The sequence below is a fragment of the Macrobrachium rosenbergii genome, chromosome 39 (assembly GCF_040412425.1).
Source record: "Macrobrachium rosenbergii isolate ZJJX-2024 chromosome 39, ASM4041242v1, whole genome shotgun sequence".
Lineage (NCBI taxonomy): Eukaryota > Metazoa > Arthropoda > Malacostraca > Decapoda > Palaemonidae > Macrobrachium > Macrobrachium rosenbergii.
Window position 1 is genome coordinate 20,564,986 of NC_089779.1, and position 27,972 is coordinate 20,592,957.

Below are 27,972 nucleotides of genomic sequence, written 5' to 3' on the forward strand. Positions count from 1 at the left end.
ACTTTATGACCAAATAAAACTGAGGTCAAAATATATGAATTTTCATAATAAAATATATTATTTAGATAGATACTTCCCTCCTGTTACAGACAGCAAGATAGCTTATATCTCTGTGCCGATAAGCCAGTCGGCATTCAAACAACAGCTGACTGTCTAGTACACCTGTTCTCCACCAGGTGTTTTTAATGTTTTAGCTCTTGTCAGAGTTCTCCTTGACAGCTCACTAAGAAGTGGGGAGGTTACGTGAGGTCTACTTGAATAGTAGGTAAGTATACAAATAATAAATTTTATCTTGAAAATTTACATTATTTGGAATGAATTTTACCTACTATTAAAGATAGTTGATTCCCACATTGATAAGAGGATGGTGTGTAGATCAGCTAAACAAAATCTGCTTAGCCAACTGAGCTAAAAGTTTCTTGTGTGAAACCCAAAATATTCTAACCCTGATATGAAATTCTTTCGGGATCTTACTGATGCCAGAAGTTGGATTTCATTACGGGAGCAAGTGTGTATGTACGTGTGGTTTTTTTTTTTTTTTTTTTTTTTGCTTGATTGACTGTACCATATTTCATTACAAGTTTGGTTGATTCTAAGTATGACTATCACACATATTCTCTCTCTCTCTCTCTCTCTCTCTCTCTCTCTCTCTCTCTCTCTCTCTCTCTCTCTCTCTCTCTCTCTCTCTCTCTCTCTCTCTCTCTCTCTCTCTCTCTCTCTCTTGCTATGGACATGATTGTGTTCATCTTTTGGTTTGAAAGGATAAAAAATTAGAAAATACAGTACAGTGAAAATATAATCGAGAATACTGTTAACATAAAATATAATTCAAAAGTGAAGGAGTGTGAGTGTTACTGTACTTAACCTTTAATGTAAACATACCTTGGTTATTGCGCTCTCTCTCTCTGTACTGCACATATCCTTTAATAAAATGTGAATTACTATATCATAAGCATAAAAACATGAAACCAAACAAACAAGCTCTATCAAGTCAGGTCTACCTAACCCTCTTCAACCATCCAACGTTGCATCCCCACCCACTCCTAGCCATAGAAACTGCTCCCCAGCTCCAACCACCTTCCAAAACACCTCTGAGCCTTCCTCTACCCTACCTTATTGCACTTCCTCAACCACCTCCTCCACCATGGAAATTTCTGGAAGCCTCCCCCACACCCCCCAAAACCCTTTCCTGTCACTGGGTGTGTTGGATAGTGTCAAATTTCAGATAATGGCAATCTGGATAATTGAGGGATTACTGTACACAAATTATGGTTCTTTTGTATGCTGTATATTTTTCAGTTTCACAGAACATTTTCTTTGGAAATAAACTCTGCTTGTGTATTCAGCTCCAAAACAAAACAAAAAAATCCAAAAACTGAAATGAAGTGTGGTGCTGCTCTCGTATTAGCTCAAGAACTAGTCTAATGGCTGCTAATTCAAAAGAGTCCTGGATCATGGGAGTTGCCGGACCACTTTACACCCCCGCAGCCAGCACAAACAGTGTGTCTATCTACCTCAAAAATCAACATCCTGCTGCCACAGGTAATAATTCCTACAGGACCTGATGTTCTTAGCCTTGATTCCAGTGGAAGGCATCCTAGGGAATATAAATGTATAGTACCATGAAAGCAGAAGAGCCAAAACCATGAAATACCAACAAGCGTCTATATACAATGGCAGCAAGGAGAATTCTTAAGAGCTAAAACATTTGAAACACACCTGATGGAGAACAGGTGTACTACAGTCTTCCGAGGTCACTCATTTGATTTTCTTTTGTTGGAATGCCAACTCGCCTATCGGCCAGGAGACATTAGCTATTTTCAACAGTAGGTAAGATTCATCCCAAATAATTATGGAGTCTTAAAGAATCCTGTACAGTAGTTGAATTTAAGAAAAGAAGTCAAATGAAAAGAAAGAGCAGGATAAAAGATAACCCTGGTCCTAATAAACAATGAAACAGACACAATATGGGAACAGGAAAAGCTATCTTCTAAGAACTTGAATTTTGCATGACTTACTACTACAAAAGCAGTTTTTCATTATTGTATAAGGTCCTTTTTAAATATATAAAAACTGTCTACTAACTCACCGAAACATTTACACTGAATTAAGGAGATATCCAATTAGAAATTTAATGTATCAGCATTTATCAAGTATGAAAATAACACAACATCAAATAATCAAGATTTCTCAGAAATTACACCAATACTTAACACAAGACATGAAGTCAACATCATAATCAGGTCTTGCAAAGATGCGTGAAAGGATTCAGGAAAAAAATGCTACTGTAAATGAATGGCCAAAGTGCCATGAGGATTCTTAAATTTAAGGAATATTACAACACCCTCTTATGTCCAACTTATCTGTATGCTTTCAAGTTTTGCATGTTTCCTAGCAATGCACAATAGCACTCGCTCGTATTTTGACATCAAAACAACCAAATGATTTTAGGTTAATTGAATTTGTCTTCTTTTTATCCAAGGTGTATCAAAACACTATAATACAGAAGCTGTCTCATTACAAATTTGATATCTTCTACCTTCTCATTCACTTTAGATGGTAAGCCTTTAACAACTTTACTTGTACATTAACCTGCTCCCAATTAGATGCATGTGAAGGGAAAGCTAATAAATTATCCAAAAAATTATAAAATATGACTGTTTTGCAAAGGAATATCAAAGTAAATTTATTATTTATCAAAATGCTGCACTAAGGATCATTATCATTATATCAAATCAATTTAATCAGGTTGCAGCGTCACTTCTTGACTCTAATAGGGAAAATCCAAAGGATTTATTTCTAAAGTAAACATGAACACTGAATCTACACAAATTTCAAAACATTGGACAACCAGGTGAGAAATGACCAAAGGGAACGGATGACAAATAATAGATAGATAGAAGGCAACAGGATGCAGCCAAAAGGCTTAAGTACTGCTTACACTGTGACTGGCACAATGAACCTAGGCTGAGAAAAGCCCCAAGCACCATGACATTCATAAACTGAGTGATCAGAGCATGTAACTGCTAAACAGAAGTCTCGTTGACATCAGATGAAGTTTGCTAGCAAATGATACATTATGTTAGGTATCCTTCCAGGCCCAAAACCACAACAAAATCTATTTGCCCTGTGAATAATTACTTAGTATCTATAGCATGAACTAGTGGATGACTTATCTCTGGACAACATACTTGAACTTGGATGCTTTCAGTCTAAAGTTTGTTACAAAACAAAATCAAATGATTACATACCTAACCTAGCATAAAGGCACATCCATAACTTATCAAATGGAGGCATATTTGGTACACCAGGAAAATCTGGAAAGACTTGATTATCCGACGTCAACGAAGCACGCAGTTTTTCTTGATTCTGGTAGAAGTAATCTGAAATATTCCACTGAAAAAGAAATTTTGAAGATTACTAATTGCTGGCAGCATTTAGCAATAGCACTGAAAATATGGTTTCATAGTACTGTATATTACCCATCAGTGAAACTGATGAGAATTTTAAAGTTTTAAAAACCAATGTAAGATTTATATATATATTTATTTATATATATAAAAAGCACATACAAGCATCCCACTGAAACCACTAAAAACTTTTCCAAGACATATTTCAGGCCAATGTACAAGTAAGTGAGAACTGGACTGAATAGTACTGGGATTAACTTACCATAAGACCAATAGCAGTGAGAGAAATATTAAGCTCTTGTGTCTGGGAACCAAATTTAGCTGCTGTATCTACAGTCAGTGGCAAACAAGCCCAAGGCATTAAGGGTAAAAAGTCTGTCACTACTAACTGTAGACACTGGAAAGCAAGTCGAACTAGATGTTCACTGAAAAACAAAATTTACCTTGGCATTTATACTATTATGATGTGTACCATTAAAGCTTAAATGGATTCCCTACATAAATGCTAGTTAAAATCAATGTCTTTAACAATATATCAATTTTTACATGTTTGCAAATTAGAATTTTAAAACTAATAATTACCTATGATTGTCATTAATAGCTCCAATAATGTTCAGTATGAGAGGCCAGCCATGGTGTAAAAGTTCACCACAAGAATGTAAAATATGCAAAAGAGACTCAAGCTGCTTCTGACGAACATCTGGATGCCCAACAAGAGACACTTCGGACAGTGGTGACAATAACAGTGTTTGTAGTTTCTGTAAAAATGCAAATAAGGAAGCCAATAATATAAAACCTCTAACACAGTTATAGGACAAGACGGTTCACAGGGCTTAGAAGGTGAAATGTTTTACCAGTATCATTGATTAATAATACCTGATTGTCTTTCAGAGGAGGGTTATGCTTGTGAGTAAGAGCTGCCTTCACCAAGTACGTTACAGCTTCAACACCCCACTCTCGCATCCGCACATGGGGATGCTGGCAGACATCCAGGAGATGATTTGTAACTGGTCTCCAAAGGACTTCAACTCGACCAAGATTCACTACGCCTACAACAAAAATGGATAGAAAACTTAAAGGAGTTGAAAGAGATAGGAATGATGAAGTACAAACAACACCAAAAACTGTAAAAGTTCTAAAATTTGAGAATTTCCTGAATAAAACTTAAGAATCTAAAATGTATTGATGTTGAATCGATTCTGTTCCTTACTAGGCTATAACTGCTAATTCAATTACAGTTTGAAGACATCGTTTTCTGCACCTTACATATATATGTATCTACTATGTATTTCTTCTGAGATTATAACTTTACACCTTCCCAGCATGGTTTGAATATTGGAATTATAGAAAATGAAGACCTACTGGTACATAAAATAAACTTACCAGTTTCAAGAAGCTTAGCCACAGCAAAAAGTGATGGCTCTCTATTAGTATAGGCAAGCTCCATAGACTCTCTTGATAACTGACAGAGAGCATCAATAAGATGATGAAGAGCAACATCATCAAGATGTTGAGACGATTCGAACAATCGACTCAGCATGGATGACAAAACAGGCAAGTCTGCTATCACAGCTGTTGTAATAACAGCATTAGTTTCAGCAGTGCTTCTACCAGCCTGAAAAGTGCAGAAAAGCTGTTAATTTACCAGTAACCCCTGCTGTTAAAAATATCTTAAAAGACAACTGTATTGTAAAGTACCCTACTTCACTTAGTTGCAGACTATTCTGGAGTTTAGGGAGGCTTTCTGAGGAATACTGAATCAAGCTTCAAGAAACACTCTTGTAAACAGTAATTCCTCCTCATTTCTAATGCTGTTAAAAACCTTACATAAATGTGCAATTGCTGTAATATACAACATAAACGAAAAGATACTGAGACAACAACAAACCTTCACCCATTGCTTGTTAATTATTATAAGTAAATACTACTTAAACAATTTTTTTTCTTATTAACCCCTAAAATAGAAAACTGCATGCAAAGATCACAATTACTGTCTTTAAAGGTAATAATAAATTTTAGGCATTCCCCGAGAATGTTGTCAGTCACACTAGCTAAGGGGAGCCAATTGCCGAATTTCTAGGGATTATCGGTTTTTAGTTTTTTAGTTTTGGACTGGTATATGTCTAAATAAACATGTCCTGAAATATTATTGCTAAAAAAATTTTTTTAAGTGGGTTTTTAACATTTTTGTTCACCACATTTACTGGCATTTGAGCAACACTGAGTGAAAAATTGTCACAAACTTTCTGTATGACTTTTTAGGTGGAAATGAGAAATATACTTTAGTTTACTTCTAAAATACACATGATCTATAATGCAAACTGGCTCTCTCTCTCAAAAAATTTAATATCAGAGTAAATATGTATCTATGTACAGGCAGTCCCCGGTTATCGGCGATCCAGTTTTACGGAGCTTGTCTAGTGACGACAATAACCAGATTTTTGACACCGATCTCCAGTCATCGGCACCAATCCCTGGTTATTGGTGCTGATCTCTGGTTATCAGCACTGATCCCCAGTTATCGGAGCTGATCCCCACTTATCGACAGCGCCAATACCCGGTTATCAGAGATTTTCAGTTATTGTCAAGCTGTCGGGGAACAGAATCCCCGCCGATAATCAGGGGCTGCCTGTATCTCAACATCACCCTGTGAGCAACACCGTGCGACAAATTGTTGTACAATGTCTGTATGACTTGCCAATTCTGGATAGTAGAAAGTGAAAATTTACCTTAGTATCCTACTAAAACTACCCATTTTCTAAGATAAGAGCTTGAACGTTCTATAAAAAAATATCAAACAAAATATCAAAAAAGTAACTATATATCTAAGCATCTTGATATTTTGAACTTGTTATTACAGATGTACCATGCCCACTAGTATACATATAATATTTTATATTTCTTGACATATTTTTACTGCATATTTTCAGAAATGTGAAATTATATAAGCAAGTAACAGTTCCAAACAGAACGTCGGGTTTTACCAATAAACCATATTGATTTGTGTGTGGTTCTGGTTCAAGTGATATCCTTGATTTGTGAAGCACTTCCTTTTTGGATTTTCTTACTGTGGAGTGCATTCGCACAATTCCATTGCCATAAGCAAGAGAAGTACCACTCTTATGAGGGAGAAATTTGAATGATTGCATCTTGTAAGTTTGTTACAAGAGAGAGACAAAGCAAACGGGAATTGTCTCACCTGGGATAGAAACAACACCAGAATGCCCATATCTACATAAGGGATTTGTTTTCTGTACTAGTGATACAGTATTTAAATTAGTGATATTCTAATTAGTGATCACTATTTTTCATAATATTATAATAATTATATAAGACCATGATTTGTCGTCTGACTTGTGACTTGTGTAGGCTTGGTTTTTCAGCGTTTGTTTACTTTATCCTCGTAGTTGTTTGTTTATTTGCCCCTCCAATATCTGAACGGAAAACATGTACATTGGTAGCGTATATAGGTTATGTAGAAAATTTATATTGATAGCCTATTTTTATAGGTTATGAAGAAAACTTTAGGGTGAGTGCAAAACGATGGGAACAAACCTTTCCTAGAATACCATGTCCTGGACTAACATCATTAGGGCATTTATTTTTATAATAATTCATTATGAAAAAAATTTTGCACTGTTTGCATATAGCCTACTATTTTTTATAGGTAGCATATACTATATTTTACAGGTTATGGAGAAAACATTATATTGATAACATATATTAACCCTTTCACGCCAACTGGATGTATTTTACATCAACAAAAATTGTCTGTCGGGTGCCAAGTGGACATAAAATACGTTGACTACAAAAAGTTTTTTAAATATTCGCAGAAAAATACTCATTGGCCTCGTTTGCGAAAAATTTTAAATCACACGCCTTGAGGGATGCTGGGAGTTCATGGATCATGCTGTTGTTTTGTTTACAGGCGTGACCCAGCTGCGCATGCACGAATTTCTTTCTTACTCCAAAAGAAAGCATCAGCTAACTCAGAAATTCTTTAGTCACTTTGTCGTAATTTTTGCGCTGTTTTCTATTAGCCTTTACATAAAGTTTTATATATGAAAATGTGTGCAGTTTCATGTAGAATACAACAATAATAACTCATGGTTGTAGCTTTTATCAATTTTGACATATTTTCATATAAATCACAATGTGCCAAAATTTCAACCTTCGGTCAACTTTGACTCAAGCGAAATGGTCGAAAAATGCAATTGTAAGCTAAAACTCTTACATTTTCTAGTAATATTCAATAATTTACCTTCATTTTGCAACAAACGAGAAGTCTCTAGCACAATATTTCGATTTATGGTGAATTTTTGAAAATAACTTTTTCCTTACGTCCGCTCTAACTCTGCTGAAAATCTCAGAAATTCTTTAGTCACTTTGTCGTAATTTTTGCACAGTTTTGTATTAGCCATTACATAAAGTTTTATATATGAAAATGTGCGCAATTTTATGTAGAATACAACAGAAAATAACTCATGGTTGTAGCTTTTGTCCATTTTGACATATTTTCATATAAATCACGATAGATGCCAAAATTTCAACCTTCGGTCAACTTTGACTCGACCGAAATGGTCGAAAAATGCAATTGTAAGCTAAAACTCTTACATTCTAGTAATATTCAATCATTTACCTTCATTTTGCAACAAGCAAGAAGTCTCTAGCACAATATTTCGATTTATGGTTAATTTTTGAAAAAAACTTTTTCCTTACGTCCGCGCGCGCTAACTGCTGAAAATCTTGTAAGAGCCTGACGCCGTCTCTTCCATACACGTGTGTGTTCGTATGTTCATCATCCATCGGAGTGGACAAGACAAGACAACAAGAGCGCCTCGTTTTCTTTCTCTAAAGGAACGTGATTTCAACCATACAATATTTCCGTCTATTTCTCCCTAACCACTGTTGTCTTGATGTATGTACAATCACCACTACTTGCATTGCCATGCAAGCATTCTAATCATGTACTCATAATGTTCCAACGAATCTTCTGTATCAAACTGTCTGTATGTTTCTGTTTGTGAAGACGCCAAACGTCTCGCCACTCCGATGGACGACAAACACACGAACACACACATGTTTGGAAGAGACGCCGTCAGGCTCTTACTATCTCAGAAATTCTTCAGTCACTTTGTCGTAATTTTTGCACAGTTTTGTATTAGCTGTTACATAAAGTTTTATATATGAAATGTATGTAATTTCATGTAGAATACAACAAAAAATTACTCATGGTTGTACCTTTTATCAATTTTGACATATTTTCATATAAATCACGATAATTGCCAAAATTTCAACCTTCGGTCAAATTTGACTCAACCGAAATGGTCGAAAAATGCAATTGTAAGCTAAAACTATTACATTCTAGTAATATTCAATCATTTACCTTCATTTTGCAACAAATGAGAAGTCTCTAGCACAATATTTCGATTTATAGTGAATTTTTGAAAAAAACTTTTTCCTTTACTCAGAACGTGCTAACCGCTGAAAATCTCAGAAATTCTTTAGTCACTTTGTCGTAATTTTTGCACCGTTTTATATTAGCCATTACATAAAGTTTTATATATGAAAATGTGTGCAATTTCACATAGCATACAACAAAAAATAACGCATGGTTGTAGCTTTTATCAGTTTTGAAATATTTCATATAAATCACGATAAGTGCCAAAATTTCAACCTTTGGTCAACTTTGACTCAACCGAAATGGTCGAAAAATGCAATTGTAAGCTAAAACTCTTACATTCTAGTAATATTCAATAATTTTTCTTCATTTTGCAACAAATGAGAAGTCTCTAGCACAATATTTTGATTTATGGTGAATTTTTGAGAAAAACTTTTTTTTATGTCTGAGCGTTACGAATTCATGCATCATTTTATGATAATATTTTCTCTTTGTTGCTTTGATCGTTTTACAATTTGTTATATACCAAAATCATTGCAATTTAGTGTACAATACAACGAAAAAAAATACCTCATTAGCTTTAACTGTTTTGCTCACAGCGCGATTTGTATACAATTATATATGAAATTTTTTTTTTGTGCTGTCATATATTCCAATATTTATTGATAATGATATTTTTTTTAATTTCTGATGGTTGCATACTAAACTTCAGGCAATGACAAAAAAAGGAGCCAAAAATGAACTCTTAACCTTAAAAACTAAGCATGCCGTGATTTTTTGAAAAAAACTTTTTTCCCGCTTAGGCGCTAACTCCCGAACGCCGCCGGCATACGGCAGACACTTTTGTAAATAGAGGCTCGGCGTTTAAGGGTTAATAATGGTCATCCCAACAGGAGCATCCAGGCCGCCTACAGAAGGAAGATGGAGAAGTGGTATAACCAAGAGGAGAGATGAGATACACCTGAGATGATCACCCTCTTCTACAAAGGGAATTACCACTCACGATACAAGGAGGACGAACGGGCACTGAAAAATATCATTAAGGACAATGTCGCCGCCACCGACAGCAGCAAGATGATCCAACTGGTTATCTTCTACAGGAGCAAGAAGACGTGCAGTCTAGTGATGAAGAAGAACCCTGCCCCTCCCCAAGATCCCATGAAGAAGACGAATGTCATATACTGATACACGTGCCCTTTCCGAGGATGCCCCGGAACCTACATCGGCATGACATCCATGCGCCTCTCCAAACGTATCTCCTGCCATGCCCAGGAGGGAACCATCTTTAACCACTGTAAGACTGTCCACAACCTGATGATCTGCCGCAGCGAAATTGCTGGACATTTCGAAATTACTGACAGCGCCCCCGACCTTCGTCGTCTTCGCATCCTTGAGGAGCTCCACATAGGGAAGGAAAAACCGAGCCTTAATGTGACTCAGGAGACCTTCCTTCTCCCTGCAGCCGTCAGGAAAGCCGAGGACAACCAGGCAAGACCCGCATCCCAACCTACGCCCCTTGAGGACGACCTCCAGAGCACCGAGGGTGATCGCCTAGTGAGATCTCGCCCTGAGGACGACCTGCAAGATCGCCCCTTGCACCCACCTACGACCCAAAGACGCCCCGACGTCGAGGAAGACTTTAACCCTCACCCCGAGGACGCCCTTCCAACACCTGAGGAAGGCAGAGGCGCTGCCCTTCTCCTTGGGAACGATCGGTTAACCTGCCTTCCTTGAGAAATTGCACCATCGCCAATCAGCAGTAGGCTTAGATCGCGGAGAAGACAGCCAATCAGGAGCCGCCTTCCCGATGACGTCACAGCCGGATAGCCAGTGAAAATGAAGCGACTAACTCCACAAACCAACAGACATAGATAAAAGATGAGAAATCCACACATTACAGCTATTGCATCCTTCAATCCTGTCCTGAATGATGCCCTAACGAGAAGGGCGAAACTAGTCGACATCCCACAAGAACTACCTCCTACACATCACTGAACCACCGGATATGAATATCTGTCAATTGCTTGCAACCATTCCAGCGCAAGAAAAACAATTGGGAAGACGAATTGAGAGTTTACTATATAAAATAAATGTGGTTGAAACTGCCATTTTGTTTAACAAAACCTGTATTATTATTATTATTACACTAATCCTTTATAAAACTAATACTTTTACTAATACTAACTACAACTAATTATTACTTATTTTACATGAGTCACTTTCTGATACTTAGATGACACAAAGATGATGTGTGGGTGATTATATGTGGTGCAGAGAATTGCCCCCTTCTACCTCCCTCCACTGTGATAAATTATATACTGGGGAGAGGTTAAGTGTTTCTACCTCTACACTCTGGAGAAGTTTACCAGAAGTTTACCTGACACTTTCGTCACCCATACAAGAATTTGAAAGCATGAAATTTCAAATACATATGCACATACTGTGACATTCAAAACTCAAAAATGTATGCTGTATGACATCATATTGCAAGCCAAACCATTTACATATAAATACTGCAAAGAACTGAGGGCTACAAGAAGTGGAATAGATGTAGGGGCTTCCTCCTCCAGAGAGGTCTACTTGTTATCTATATAGTAAGTGCTTATTTCTTAATGTGGTTCAGTGTTTTGTCTACATACTCAGAATGGTACATCATTTACACAGTACTGTAGTATGTTTCTTCATTACATGAGCAAAACTAGCTCCGTAATACAAATCGCTATTTATGGACTTAAAAAGATGAAAAGATACATAACCCCACACACGAACAACTTGCAAATAATTTACATAATAACACCAAAGAAGAAAACTTACAAATAATCCTCATATTAAATAATATAACAGCATGAAGACTGGTTTTTTTTTCTATTCTACTGACTAAATTACCATTCCAGTACGACCAATGCACCTTACCTTTAGACTACCTCCTGTTGATGGTTTAAGCCCAAGTATCCACACAAGGTGTTGTAATGTTGTCAAGAGAAGATGCCAGGCAGCTCCCAGTACCCCACCATGGCAATGTGCCATGGAGAGAGTAGCCCGCATGCACTGCAAGTTTTTATTAGTCAGCATTACAGGACCTTGCTGGGCCCCAACTGGAAGGGATGGAGTTGCTAGTGCTGTTCCCACTGCTACAACTTGATGTCGTACCTGTAAACCCGACTTTACTTTAAAGAATCTAGTGACACAATGTACAGTGCGCATTAAATCTTTTTTAATGAAAAAGCAACAGAAAGAAGATAAGGTTTCTACAAGTAAGATGAAAAAACATTAGGAACATTAACACTGGCAATCTTTGAGGGTCTAGTCTACTTCCCAACCCCTAAATGCAATATGCCTTTGTAGTTTCCTCTGTTTCAATATGATCTTCCCACTGCACTCCAGCCAGGAATCCTCAGATTTTGTTGTCACACAAGATCTAAACCTCTCCTATTACTTTGTAAATGACCATGTCTACTGCATGTAAGAGAGGCATATAGGATTATTCTGACTTCGTTGAAAATACAAAATTTATCAATAATTATTATCACTGTTTGTCACATTACTCACCAGTGCATGGAATATATCCACACTGCAAAAAGGTTTTACCAGTGCAAAAGATATACTGTAGCATCACCATACAGCAATATTGAAGTCTAAAATTATTTTAGTGCTCTAAATTTTTCCATTTATTTACAACCTCACTCTATTTCATATATTTATGTCGTACAGTACATATTAACATGCACTGAATAAACAAAATTACATATTGCTAACATTATGAAACATACCAACCTTCCTCCTACATTTTTGCAAAACATTCAACATACTGTTTTAACCCCAATTACATGTCCTGGCTAATCATTTACAATACTTTAAAACAATTAAAATAAAAAAAAATTAAAAGATGACAAAAGTTATACTGTGACATTAGCACAGACCTAAATGTTATAATATTGTTCTGATATTAATACTATTGCATAATATAGTAGCATAAAAATTAAACTTTTGTTTCCTGTGCATTTTGAACATCACTTATCATTCTATTTCAAGTTTACCTCATCATGACCACCTAAACTATAAAAGAAATACAACTGCCCAAAAGAGGGCAACAAACCAACCTCAGAATCATAGTACTGGTGTTGCGATTCCGTACTAGGAGATCTCTGGTGACCTCTAGTCATTGAAGATGATGAAGCAGCTGCTGCTACACTTGCATTGTTGAGCACAGTTAATGTGTAATGAGGAGGAAGGCAAGATTTGCAGAGAGCAGTAATAAATGCATCACGGGGTGTTGTTAGGTCTAATTTACCTGCTAAACTTGCGAATGTCTGAAATCAGAGTCAAAATATGTTGACCGAAACATTCAGGGACATTTAGTTCAAGCTACAAAAAATTTATTAAAGATATACAACTATATGAAAAGTAATTTGTGATGGTATTACTAAAGAAAATGACAGGAGAAAATAACAGGTATAAAATATCTTACCTGTATAGCCTTCAGGACATTTTCTGTTGCAGCTTCATCTGTGCATGCTTCAAGTAAAACTGTCAGAGCAGCAAGAAGACCACACCATGCAGAATTCACGAGCTGTTCATGAATTTTACGTTCTTCTTCGCTGGGTTTATAATGTTCACTTGCACCTAAAAGAGGAGTTGCATAATGTGACCAACGCAAATCCAAATAGTATCTTCTATGGTATGAAATAAAGAGCAATTCAAGTTCCATAACAACTTCATGCACAGTAATATACAGCAATATATATTTCCTTGAATATAATGCAAAAATTAATAAAAGGCACATTTTTCACAATATACCAATACATTACTATTAGTAATTTAAACTAACCCATGAACTAAACCCATAGGTTGGCTATAAAGATTTTATTTATCATATCTGATGGCACATAAGACACCCCTTTTCCTCCCAAAAAATGGCTCAAAAAATATCATCATCCATGTTTTATATGTAAAGCTGAAGTATCTGGTGGGCTAATGTTTCCCTAGACACCATAGACTGCCACGACTTGTATCTAGCAAAACTCTTTAATGCTTTTATATTACTGGTAATTACTCAAATATCACCATCATCATTATTATTTATGAATACTATTACAGTACTTAAATTAAAAGAGCAATTATCGTAAAACTAAAGCTGGATTTTCGTAGAAAAACATCTTTGTTTAGCCCCCAATTCTATAAAGTTGAACAGTAACTGCTTCTTAGGTTGTATGCACATTACTCTCAATTTATGTCATACCTGCCTCATATGTATTATTACAGTCAGTATTTTTACATGGGGACATCTTTTAATATCTTTAATTTATCAATTTAAAATTATGGTGATATGCTGAATAACACTGACAGTGAATGCAGTTGTTGTGGAACTCACTAGTACTGCCACCATCTACCACTGTACACTAAAAATTCCAAGTCATATGAGATCTGCTGATATTTTTGTGTATCTGGTGTTTATCACAATAAAGGCATCTTAGTACAACAAGTATTATCATAACAGTATGCATTATTTGAATACGGTGATATTAGCATTAGTGATAATGAGTTTTTAGACTTTGATAATGATGATACTAATGACTTTTCAGGATTTGAAGATGATTAAAGTTTACGTTACATATCACTGATGATTTCCAAACCTATGTGTTTTTGTAAATGATAACCACACTATTGATTATGCCAAAACTGCTTTGTTTTCTCCTTAACATGTTTTATTATTGCCTTAATGTATGATATTTTCACTGTATATGACTGTTCGACTTGTCTGATTTCCTGTCCCATCAGAATTACGGTAGAATTATTATTAAGATTTTTCCTGGTGTCCCAGTTCCATGTTTTGCCAAGTTTTTTCTGCCTAGCTGTAGCTACATATCAATAGCATTATACTTAAATGTAAACACAAAAACATTTTTCTTAATATTCCCAGCTGAAATGAGTGGGGGTGCATCGTTGTGTCTTATATACCATCAAATATGGGAATATCTGCTGTAGTTATAAATGATTTTCTTACCTCCTAGTCCTTCATTAGTAGCATGAGGACCCATCATAACCAGGTGAATTGAGCGTACAATATCAAGGAGACAATAGTACGCAACACTCACACCATATCCTTCTGGAATGGTTGGTGGCTCCAATTTATCCAGCATCTCCAAGCTATAAAAAGGACACTAGGCAGTGTAAATTGTCCAGAATACCAGAAAATCAAATAAACAAAACGACCAATTTTTTTGTATTTCACATGCTCTCTTCTATCAAACATTCAAATAACACAATACAAAGATGGATAATTATTCCTCCATTAACATTGCATCCTATGATTGCTTTTCTACACATTTATCCATAAACTGAAATGGATCATTTTGTTCTAGGGTCTGCATAACAATTTAACAGTACATTACACTTAGCATTACAATTAAGAACTAGTTACAAAATTACTTCCCAGGTAACACCATCATGATCTTATATAAATACATTGTAAAACACAAAATCATAATAAACACTGTACTCCAATATCATGTACTTTTGAACATTTAATTCATATTGGACTGTATTCTTTAGAAATGGACTTATCTTAAATATTACAACACGTGAAAAATTATGACATAAAAATGAGCATCAGAAATTTTTAAAAAACTGACCACAACAAACTTATTTCAAGTATGAGGCCTAAACTTACTATAATGATTTGGCCTGTCCTGTAGGGATGTTAACACAAAGGGGCAAATAAACACCCCTGTAGAAGAATGCAGGCTGTGGTGACACACCTGGACCCACTGGCATACCAGCAAGTAAGGCAGGGGACTGACCCTGAGAGCTTCCTTGGCCACCTCCAGCCAGCTGAGAAGCCATACTTGATTGAGGAGAGATGAACAGAGACTGTACAAATGCCCCCATGCTGTTCACTATATCCTGTAGCAAACAGAAAACTTAATCAATCTATCATTAACTTCAAGGACTTACAATGTAGGAACTACATTTCTATTATAAAACCTAACCAAACCAAAAATGAAATATAAAGGTACCACACTCAGTGGTGCAGAAGAAACTTCCTAAAAACTAGTTCAGAAAATGCTCTGCATCTCACATCAGAAATCCTACCCTATCATAGGTTCATTACCATCCAACCCAACTCCTCTTGTCATTTACCATGACATATTATTATTACTCTTATCACCTGTTTAAGTGCCTCAGGACATATTCTACATCTGAGCAGTTATACTCCCTTCAGCGCCATTGGAAGTAGAATACAGTCGACCCCTGGTGTTCGCGGGGGATAGGGACCATAACCAGCCATGATAAGCTGAAATTTGCGATAAGTTGGTACACCCTTCTAAAAATGCTCATAACTGCCTATTTTAACAGTTCAAACACCAAACACTGTACATTACATATAAGAAATAATGAGAAGTTTAAGAATAAGTAAATCATATGGGTACTTGCCAGTTATGAATGTTAATTGAAGATGATGATGATGAATTAGCTGTGCAGTCTGATGAATGACGATGAAGATATGACTGCACAGCAAAGCAGAGGAATTACATCTCTGCAGGTGCCTCTTTCCCTTCTTCAGGCACTTCTTCAGGGGTTTCAGGAGACTTTGGAGGATCCTTCTTCATCCACTCAAGAAACATGGTGATAGGCAGCTGCTACTGCTGCTGCTTCATGCTAACGAGGGCATTATTATAGGGCCTCAATAACCCATCAAGGCCATTAGTGAACTTTAAGGAATGCTCCGTATAAGGCTTCCATGCCCAAGTCATCTCCTGCAGTTCCCTGGCTGTCCTCATAATTCGGGTCAGATGTTCCAAAGACAGGCATGAGGGCCTCCTCATTCCCGTCCCCTGAACCTGCCACATCTTTTTCCTCACTGGCAGACTTTGTCAGCTATTCCAAATCCTGGTTCATCAAGGGATCAGAGTGGGCATCAATGACTTAGGTGCCGACTTCATCCTCGGTGATTTCATCAAAGCCTTCTCCACCAAGCATCCTTGCCAATTGGACTGCGTTATCAATGGCCAAATGTTGAATTTCTTCAGGAGATAAGCCATTATAATCAAGAGCACACTCCAGCCACAACTTCTTCCAGCATACATTAAGGGTCTCCTCCTTCATATCCTTCAATGATCGGTCGATGACAGTCAGACGTGGTAATTGTGAATTTACACCAATACTTCTCCAGCGTATATTCACTATCAGTGTCCGTTTCCTTCACAAGGTGTTTGAGGGAGTTCCAGGTGGAGTGCCTTGAAGGCACAGATCACGCCCTGGTCCATAGGCTGTAGGAGAGAGGTGGTGTTGGGAGGGAGGAACTCGAGCTGGACTCCATCATAATAAAGATCCAGAGGGCGGCTACCAGCATTATCCATAATCAACAACACCTTGAACTCCACGCGCTAGTTGTTGAGGTAATCCTTAACTTGAGGGATGAAGCTCTGAATGAACCAGTTAGACGCAAGGACTTTGGTGATCCAGGCCCTGGGGTTTGCAGCCTTATAAATGAGACCTGGTTTCAGCATGAAGCCAGAAGCACTGCCACACATGATGAGGGTAACGCTATCCTCTTGGGCCTTGAACCCGGGGGCTCTGCCTTCGTCCTTCATGAGGGATGTCTGTGAAGGCAACTTCTTCCAGAACAAGCCACTCTCGTCCATACTGAACACCTGTTCTGGATGGTAGCCACTGTTGCTGATGATCTTCTTGAAGGTCTCAGGATATTTTGTGACTGCTTCCGTATCTGCCAATGCCGCTTCCATATGCAGAGAAACACTCTTTAGTTGGAACTGCTTATGAAATGGAACCACCCCTTGCTGGCCCAAAGAACTTGAGGAACTGATGATGGTCCTACTTCTTCCTATTCCTCTTCTTCTTCTTCTTCTTTGGCAGGTTCGTTGAAGCCTAAGAAGTCTGCTTCCTGTACGTCGCTGCCTTCCGTAACAGTTGAAAACTGCTGGCAGAGTTGTTGTGCTTCTCACAAATGATGTTGGTGTCAAGGGGGATGTTCTCCTTACGGCAATCCAATACCCAAAATGCCAAGGCCGACTCCATCCACACAGTACTCTAATCACTCACAGTGGAAACCTTCTTGGCACTACTATAGAAGCTAACACTCACAGCCTTCCTTATCTCTGCCTCTTTCTTCTTGATGTACCGGATGGTACTCTTATTCACGCCATAATGCCGGATTCCTGTGGTGTAACTTTTTCCTTCCTTCAACATACCCAGAAGTCCTACCTTCTCCTGGAGTGTCATGACCTTCTTCTGGCGCTTAGGCTCTTTGCCAGAAGCCTTAGAAGGAGCAAGGCATTTAGGAGGCATCTTAGGGTACGATTCAAAACGATACACACAGATTAACACTGCAAAGACAGGGAAAGCACACACAGAGATGCGGGCTCCCGCAGTACAATATACATCTCCATGAGAGAAAGTCTTGGGGTACACAGCCAATCAGCATCAAGGAAAATGAATGGCACTCCTGGATTGGCTGCTTTGCAAACGCCAGCCAATAACGTGTCAAATAGCATTGCGCCTAGATGCATTTTCCTTTCGCGAGCTTCTGGGGTGGTTTTGGAGGCAAACATTTTTTAAGAAAATACAAATACACTTTATTTATATTTTGCTGTTTACACTAATATATTAACATTTGAAAATTATTAAATATTTTTTTTTTAAATGTATTTAGTCACAAAAATCAGTAAAATGAAAATAGAACAATGGGACAGGTTCCGCAGACGTAAACAAAACTAACATTTCGTTCGGAGGTAGTCCCATTGTTCTACAAACTACCCATGTATTTCAGATAAGCTCTATTACCATCCTAAAACACTTTAATATCATTTCAAATTCATCTTACAACACAGCAAAATATCAATAAAGTGGAAAGTATGCGCTGTACACAATGCACAAAATATCAATGTTACCCTGTACAGGCAGTCCCTGGTTACCAGTGGGGGTTCCGTTCTGAGGGTGTGATAACTGAAAATCGCAGCTAAGTGAAAATCAGCAATTTTCGGGGCTTATCGGTGCCGAAAAGTGCCAATTTTCGGTTATCGGCACCTCTGTTAGGTATATATCGGCACCGCCCAAAAACTGCTGATTTTTATTGCTAGACAAGCGCCGTAAAACCAGATCACTGTTAACCGGGGACTGCCTGTACTGTATACGGTCCACAAATGACCCAGCATCTCTACCCAGCTGCCCAGTTCACTGCACAGGCTTTTACTGTTCGCATGTTCTGTATCAGTGCTTATCAGTGTACAGGCAGTCCCTGGTTATCGGGGTTCCGTTCGAGGGCGTGATGAAAACCGAAAATTGGCAATTTTCGGCACTTTTTTTGCTAAATTTTGAGGATTATCGGCGCCGAAAAGTGCTGATTTTCGGCCATCAGCACCTCTGTTAAGGTATGTATTGGCGCCAATACCCAATTATCGGCGCCGATAAGCGGAAATCGGCGATTTTCATCACTTGACAAGAGCTGTAAACCAGATCACCATTAACCGAGCCCACTGTTAACCAGGGACTGCCTATACTATACTGTACTTCACGTATGTTTTAAATGTGCCCTAAGATGCCTCCTAAATGCCCTGCTCCTTCTACGGCTTCTGGCAAAGAGCCTAAGCGCCAGAGGAAGGTCATGGTGCTCCAGGAAAAGGTAGGATTTCTGGAAATGTTGAGAGAAGAGAAAAGTTACATGGCAGTAGCCGCCCATTATAGTGTGAATTAGAGTACCATCTGGGACATCGAGAAGGAAGAGGATGAGGGGAGAATGCTACTTGTGAGGATCCTTCGTGGAGATGAAGTAAGCATCCTCATTGATATCCCTGATGGACCAGGATTTGGAAGAGCTGACGAAGCCTGCCAGCAAGGAAGAAGACACGCCAGGTTCAGGGGACAGGAACAGGGAGGAGGATAAGGGCCTGTCCTGAATTATGAGGGCAGCCAGGGAGCTGCAGGAGATGACTGGGGGCATGGGATCCTTATATGGAATGCTCCATAAATTTTTCAAATGCCCTTGATGTGTGCATGGAGCCCTAATAATAACCTCCTTGTCAGCACGAAGAAGCAGCAACAGCAGCTGCCTCTATCGCCACATTTCTTGAGAGGATGAAGGACCCTCCAAAGCCTCCCAAAGCCCCTAAAGGCGTGCATCTGAAGAAGGGGAAGAGGCACCCCTTCAAGGAAGAGATGTAACTCCTCTACTTTGCTGTGCAGTCATATCTCCATCATCATTCACTGGACTGCACAGCTAATTCATCATCATCATCTTCAATCAACATTCAAAACTAGTGAGTACCCGTATGATTTACGCAATATTAAACATCATTATTTCTTATAAAGTACAGTATTTGGTGTTTGAACTATTAAAATAGGTAGTTATAAGCATTTTAGTTTAAAGATATACAGGGTATTTGGTGCTTGAACTATTAAAATATGCAGTTATAAGCACTTTCAGAGGGGGGGGGGGTACCAACTTATCACGGATCTCAGCTTATTGCAGGTGGCTGTGGTCCCTAATCCCCACGAATACCAGGGGTCGACTGTACTAACATAAATAACCAAATCAAGAAACAGCTGATTGCTTACGTCATTTTCCATAATTATTGAGCGTTTATTGAGATTTGCATTAGTTGCGTTAAAGTTGTCAAGTTGATGAAACTTACCGATTCTCAGTGATGGCTTCCATAAGTACAGGCAGTCCCCAGTTATCAGCGGGGTTCCGTTTCTGAGGGTGTGACAATAACCGAAAATCGCTGCTAACCGAAAATTGGCGATTTTTGGCGCTTTTTCGGCAATTTTCAGGGGTTATCGGCGCTGAAAAGTGCCGATTTTTGGTTATCAGCGCCTCTGTTAGGTATGTATCAGCGCCAATACCAATTATCGGTGCCAATAAGTGGAAATCGGCGATTTTTGGTGCTGAAAATTGCCGATTTTTGTCGCTAGACAAGCGCTGTAAAACCGGATCGCTGTTAACCGCGCCCACCGTTAACTGGGGACTGCCTGTATAAAAAAAAATACTTTTTTATTCATCCTTCACTCAATGGAGAAGGTCTTAAGAAAAAATACCACTAAATTAAAGCTGCAGGTTATAGCTGCGGCTGAATAAAACGAATAAAGGATAGGCTACAAAACATTTTGGAATAGGCGAATGCGATGCTTGGAATGGTCAAAATCACACTTTTACTACTTTTAAAATCATGTAGTCTGCATGTTTTAAATGCAGCCTTGTTAATTTACAAGAAAAACTATCTTCAAAGGATGCTGCTTTTAGCAACTTTAATAGCAATGAAGATGTTGGTAGTAGTACTCAATCAGCCGAGATTTTGAGAATGTAAACAATATCAAATGCAAATGGCATATGATCTCCATGTCTATCTTCTGTAATACAATAATGATAATAACACATGCAATATACTGTAACTGGATACAGCAAGCAAAACAACTTTCATCTAAATCATCATTACTATAAATATAGTTGGACTGTTTGACTCTGCAAATGATTACTATTCTCCACAAAAATATTTTGGTTTTTAGAATTACGGGGAAGAGATTGTAAATCTGTACAGTATATCATACATCTTTCAGGAATTGATCCCTGATCCACGTGTGTCGGATAATGTTGAGTTCCGGATACTGGCGATCCAGATAATTGAAGAATTACTGTACTGTATATTGTCAATGTTGGTGGAAAGGCAGGAAACAGCCCTGAACTTGCACCATGATCTACATAGCTCCCATTGTTTTTGATAGAAGGTATTAATGGATTTTCTCCTTGCAGCTCGGACAGAGTCTCTAGACAACTTTGAAAAGCCTTTAGAGCTGAGAAGCTTGTTGACAGTTTCCATGCAGTTAAACAATGCACATCGATATTTCAGTGAAGCTTCCCTGTCCCTGCCTGTCAAAGCAGATTAGTCCACACAGGTATTTGTCTGGGAACATCTATTGTCATTTCCATAAGGTCAGGGAACCAATGCCCACCAAGACACTATTAAAATAAAGGTGGTGTATAGCATCTACTGCCCAGCCTTGAGATGATGATTCAGCTTGACTGTGAAGAGATCGATGAGAGGTTGGCCATTCTCTCCAAATTGCCTTGCAAACTGTAGGGTTTAAAGTTTGTTGTAGGAGAGTACCTGTCCTGGATGACCTAGCATGTCCACCAGAACATTCATTCAACCAGACACAAACTGGGGCCTTAGAACAATATGCCTCTCCTCTGTCCAGAGGAGTAAATCCATGGTGATGGCTACCAAAGTTTCCGACTTCATGCCCCATGGTTGTCTTAGATAAACCAGAGATGTCTAGTTGGTTAATGCTCTCTCCAGGTCTTGAAGTCCATTCTGGATAGCCCACAACTCCTTACAGTTTATGAGAAGACTCACTTTGACAGGCAACCACACCCCTGAAGCAACCTGGTTCCCCATAACCACACCCAAGCCCTCGTCCAAGATGTATGAATATAGTGAGAGGTCTGGGCTTGAGGACTGGGGACTTCCCTATAAGAAGCACTTCTCTGGACATCCAACAACAAAGGTAAGGAATCAGTTTGAGGCTCCATGGCACCAACTTGCAGTCTGGCTGTGTCTCTCTGTGCCAGTGCCTCTTCAAGAGCAACTGAAGCAGTCTCATCTGTAACACAGGGACTAGCTTCTCCAGAGAAGACATGTGGCCTAAGAGAGACAGCCAGCATTTGGCAGGCTTGCTCTCTGAGGCGGCAAATTTTCTCCTGGTTAATAACAGATTGTCTACTTGAGCTGGTGTCAGAAAAAGTAAGCCTAGGGCTTTTGCTAAGCCCAATACTAGCTCTCCTGCCCTCAGGCAATCATCCCTGGACTTTGCAATGGTAATCAAATCATCAGGTACAGAAGTATCTGTACTTCTAGAAGTAAATGAAGCCATTTTGCATAGGGGGGATAGCATCCTCGTGAAAATTTGGGTTGCAGAACTCGGCCCAAAACAAAGTGGTCAAAATTTATATGCCTTTCCCTCGAAGATAAAGAGTATGAACTTCCTTGAATGTTGTTGAATGGGGACATGAAAGTATGTATTTTTCCTGCCACAAAGAGGCTGAGCCTAGATATGTCCAGGACAAGCCTACAAAAAGAAAGACTTCCTGACTCAACATCCATCTCTTCTCTAGGTTGCCTCTGTATGACTGAAAGGTTATAAGATGGTCTGAAAGAGGTAGTGAGTTCCTGAAAGGAATACAACAACTTTTTCTACAAGACATCTACATTCAAGTGTACCCAAGGGGCCGATGAGCTATTCTTTATCAAACTTATGATTCCAGCTATTTTTGGAGGAGTTGACCTTCCCTTCCTTGGCAAAATGAGATCTGGATCCTTGCTGCTGAAAGGACGCTTTCTTCCTTCCTTCCTGAGCTTGGAAAGGAAGACCAAGAGAAAGAGGTAGCACTGCCCAAGGAGACTTCATAGGAAGTAAATGAGGAAGGTGACTTCCCTTTAGTGGTCCTGGACTTGTGGAGAAAAGTTCTATTTCAGTTTTCTCCATTTCCATAGCTATGGTTAAGGACAGTTTGTTGTCCATTATGATCCCAAAAGGCTCAGTTGAAACTAATAACTGTTTGCTAAGGTGGGAGACTGAAGGAACCACCAGAAAGCATAGTTTCCCTCTCCTGCAAACTTTGAGGTTGCAGTGACTTGAGAAAGTTCACTTATCACATCAAGAGAATCTGTAAGGTTTTATCAAAAGGATCCCTAGACAAAGGAATAAGAAATTCACGCGACTCCTTCAACCACTGTTCAACCGTGTTCACCATGATTTCACTAAAAGACAGCTTCGATGGCATTACCCAAACTCTAATATATATTCTCCGCTTCTGGAACAGAGCAAGTTACCTGAAGCAATTGCACCTCTCTTGGCCAGAAAATCATGGACAAAAAGGTGCCATTCAAAGCCAGACCAGGAGAAAAAGAGAGAAACTCCCTTGTTTGAAACACTGTAGACTTCCTAGCAGGCAGGAGGAAAGACAAAAGAGAGGATCCTTTAGAGGAGATTTTCTTGGGTAAAACTTCTACGATCGAGTTAAATCTACAAAGTACAGAATTTGACAGCTTAAAGGCTGGGAGAGGCAAAGAGTCAGACCCTAACCTGGAGGCTCGTAGAGAGCGAGGTGCCTTAGCAGACACAACTAAAAAGAACTATGGATATCTGTCTAAGCATGACTGAACCAGCTCCTTAAAACTAAGGAGGCAGATTCTAAATGCCCCTCTTCCTTATCCAAATTCTGTAGAGGGGATCAAGGAGAATGCTGATGGGAAGAGCTGGGCCTGTAAGAGTCTTCCTTATCTGAGACAAAAGTAGCAGCCCCAAGTAACATTTGGTCTAGCAGGCCCAGGAGCTAAAGTATTCGTAACCCACTCTGGCGTAAACTTGAATGTCGATAGCTCTCTCTCAAAACCAGATGGACTCAATTCAGCAGACATGGGGAGACAGAACCCTTCTTTTTAGGCAACTTACCCTCTGGAACTGGAGAAATCTGACACGCCCCATTGAGGCCAGTATGAACCCATTCACACATACTTAACACCTCTCATGGCTTACATACAGAAAGGGGACACAATGCCTCCCAAGCCTCAACATTAACTGCAGCCTTGATGAATCTCTATGCCCTGCTGCCACATGTGAACTCAGTGATGCCTCGTGCTGACTAGATGATGCCTAGCACAGCCTCAACAAAGATACTGTACTGTATATACAGTACAGAACTGTACGCAGACTCGATACATCCTCAATTGCCTAGCCTTTCCTTTGGAGAGACAATCCATAAAAGCTGCAAGCCTCAGATGAAGACATACTGGTGGCTTTGTCAAAATCAAAACTCAAACCATTGGTGACAGAAGGAGAAACCTGGAGAAACACTTTCTACAGATCACTAGAATAACCATGAGACAATGGGGTCAAACACAAAGGCTACAGCTTATCACCCTACCATACCTGTCCTTAGGCAATCTTGGTTAAGTTTGTCCACGGAAGACCGAGAAGCGAAGGCAAGAGACAGAGGGCACAGTCCTTGAACATCCTGGGAAATTAGTCCTCGTCAGGAAACCCAGGGACTGCTATGCCCATCAGCAGGGGTGCCGGGGTGACATCCACAAAGTGGCCAAAGGAACAAAGTGACGCTGTCCCTGCCAATGCACCAGACCCATTTGATGCAAAAGACTCAAGTTTGTTACAGAAAAAATTTATTTCTAGATTTAACCAAATCAATATCTGACCGCACTGAATTTAATCTACTACTGTGAGCTGACTTAATGGGTGTAAAAGATTTAATTCTAAAGAAGACTAGATTCAAGACTAGCTATTCTCTTTACTCTCTAAGTCTGTCCTTCTCTCTTCTAAAGCTGCAATTTACCATCTTCTCTATGTCTTCCAAAGACCAATCCTTCAATGATCTCAATCACAATTTACACCTTGATGACCAGTGCATATTTCATGAATACCATACTTCAATGAACATAACCTGGTCTTATAAGCTGTTTACCTTACAAAATCTAACAGATTTAGGGAAGACTGACAAGAAGAATCCACACTGCCAATAACAAACCAAAATCTAGATGATCCAATTTATTCCAAGGAAAAACAATCCAAATTCAGAGCACTTTTCTACACAACCGGCTGGTTTCATCAACATGAGAAAAATGGCAACGACAACTGCTGTCTTAACCCCAACCCCCAAAGAGTGGGGATAACAAACCGGAGCACTTGTTAACAAAAGCAAATCATAGAGGGCAAGTTTTGCCTCAAAAATATAATTTTGCATACAAAACAGACAAACTCCAGTTGCTGATTTTATATTATAACATGCTTTACTCTTATCTTGAATACAATGAACTTAGAAAAAAAGCAGACTAATCAAATAAAAAAATTTAACACTATCTTTAAAGCACAAAATGGAAAGTCAACTTGCCTGAAATATTTTTGTTGCATGAGGTTTCATATCATAATTCGTGCAAAATGACTGCAATAGATTGGGCTGGATAGCCAACTTGTGCAAGACTTCTAGGGCTAACCCTCTCTGCCACATTGGTCGGTCCCCATCCAAAAATTTTACCATCAATGAAAGGAAGATTTCACACTGAGTAACCTGAAAATTGTAATGTGACTGGTGAAACCTTGTAAGCTGAATTACACTAAAGTACAAAACATGAACTATAATTTCTGTGAAGGCAATGCTTTGAAATATTATGGTCAACTTTCTGAAAATGCTACTCAGCAATACTGCTTAACCATTAACTGCTATGCAGCAATTCACTTACTAGTAATGGATAATACTTCTGTATTAACACAGAGACAACCCTGAGAAGTCTCATAGCTATGGGGAAATATGGTTTGTCTAAAGGAGTCGCTTGCTGCACACTTGCTGGTACTGAAGCTCGGTACTTTATGTTTGGAGAGAAAAGCTTTATCACCAATGCACACACACGTTCCTTCAGCAAAAAGTTGAACTCAGGATGCTGCAAGTAAATGTGCAAGATATTACTTTTATGAACTTCAAGTTAAATGTCACCCTACACATCAACTGTGACTCATGTAAGTAACATAAGTGTACCTAACAAAACAAATTACCAGAACAAAATGGGAACTGAAAGGAAATCATAACTGTAAATAATTCTGGGCAGAATAAATATTTTATAAAATATGCATAACAGCTAGATATTCTCAAACCTTCTGAAAAACAAATGGAATTCATAATACCTAGGAAACACTAGGGAGTAATAACTGTTCTCTAAGCTAAACCAGGAATGGATTATTACACTGTATATGTACAACAATCTCAAAGATACTAGGGAGAAATAGAGGTAAATAAACATACATATTCGGATATAAAATAAAACTAAAATTTTTTTAAAACTAAATTCTAAACTGACTTTTTTTGGATAAAAACATCTTATCTTTTTCATATCTTGCTGTCCTGGTGGGATGTTACAAACTGAAAGTTGAATATTTGATGAAAATAAGCATAGTAATAATTGCATGGTTGGCAAACCCTTCTCACTTGAGGCAAGCATCTCTCTTAGCTAACAAAATCCCATGCAGGAGTACCACCTGCAGTGTGTGTGACACATTGTAACTGGTGACATGAATCCTCCCTTTAATTCACTCACTTCAATCTCTCCCAGCTAGCTGTTCAACTTCTTAAACTGTCCCCTCCTCCAATGTTTACTTATTAAATAACAAATACTTTGGGAAAGTCATCAAGGTTTAAAAATCCAGCTAAGAGGCATGGTTATATGACTACAGTACTTAATAATAATAATAATAATAATAATAATAATAATAATAATAATAATAATAATAATAATAATAATAATAATAATAATAATAATAATAATAATAGCATCAAACACATAGATGAGACAGGATACAAATACCTGTGGATAATAGAAGGAGAGGATATAAAACAAAGAGAGCTGAAGGATGCGATCAGGAAAGAATATATGCAGAGACTTGAGGCAATACTCAAGTCAAAACTCAACACCTGAAACATGATGAAAGCCATAAAGGGGAGTACCAGTAATCAGATACAGCATAAGAGTAGTGGAGTGGACGAAGTCTGAAGTCTGCAGCACAGACCAGAAAACTAGGAAACACATGACAACACAAAGCACTACACCCAAGAGCAAATACAGACAGAAAGGATGGAGGGAGAGGTCTAATAGGCATAGAGGACTGTGTCAGCATCAAGAGCAGAGCACTGGGGTAATACCTGAAAACCAGTGAAGACAAGTGGCTAAGGAGTGCATGGGAAGAAGGACTGATAAAAGCAGATGAAGACCCAGAAATATAGAGACAGGATAATGAAACACAGAACGGAGGAATGGCACAGCAAACCAATGCACACAGTACATGAGGCAGACTAAAAAAACATGGCAATGTCTACAGAGTGGAAAACTCAAGAAGGAAACAAAAGAAATGCTAATGACTGTCCAGTGCTTGCACAGAACCAGTACAAAAGAGGCATGATTCAGTAGCAAAAGCCCTCCACTGGAGCCTGTGCAAGAAAACACCAGCTAGCTTGCAGTAATAAGTGGTATGAACACCAACCTGAGGGAGTGATAGAAAATGATCAGACAAAGATCCTCTCGACTATGGTGTCACAATAAATAGGGTGATACATGCCAACAGACCAGACTTGACGCTGATTGACAA

At 38.6% G+C, this 27,972-nt stretch overlaps 1 protein-coding gene across 4 annotated transcripts in view; it reads right to left on the bottom strand.

Moving 5' to 3' along the window:
- Positions 1 to 27,972, bottom strand: part of mon2 (Mon2 homolog, regulator of endosome-to-Golgi trafficking) — a 318,335-nt gene that overhangs the window by 134,646 nt on the left and 155,717 nt on the right. For all 4 annotated transcript variants that reach the window (XM_067082772.1, XM_067082770.1, XM_067082773.1 and 1 more), the window contains 12 exons: positions 26,079 to 26,276; positions 25,730 to 25,906; positions 15,482 to 15,714; positions 14,816 to 14,958; positions 13,280 to 13,434; positions 12,912 to 13,121; positions 11,725 to 11,961; positions 4,794 to 5,025; positions 4,287 to 4,459; positions 3,993 to 4,168; positions 3,673 to 3,835; positions 3,252 to 3,396 (listed from right to left, as the gene is read on the bottom strand). In XM_067082772.1, coding sequence (XP_066938873.1) covers positions 3,252 to 3,396; positions 3,673 to 3,835; positions 3,993 to 4,168; positions 4,287 to 4,459; positions 4,794 to 5,025; positions 11,725 to 11,961; positions 12,912 to 13,121; positions 13,280 to 13,434; positions 14,816 to 14,958; positions 15,482 to 15,714; positions 25,730 to 25,906; positions 26,079 to 26,276 — 2,242 coding nt within the window. The remainder of the gene's footprint in view (positions 1 to 3,251; positions 3,397 to 3,672; positions 3,836 to 3,992; positions 4,169 to 4,286; positions 4,460 to 4,793; positions 5,026 to 11,724; positions 11,962 to 12,911; positions 13,122 to 13,279; positions 13,435 to 14,815; positions 14,959 to 15,481; positions 15,715 to 25,729; positions 25,907 to 26,078; positions 26,277 to 27,972) is intronic.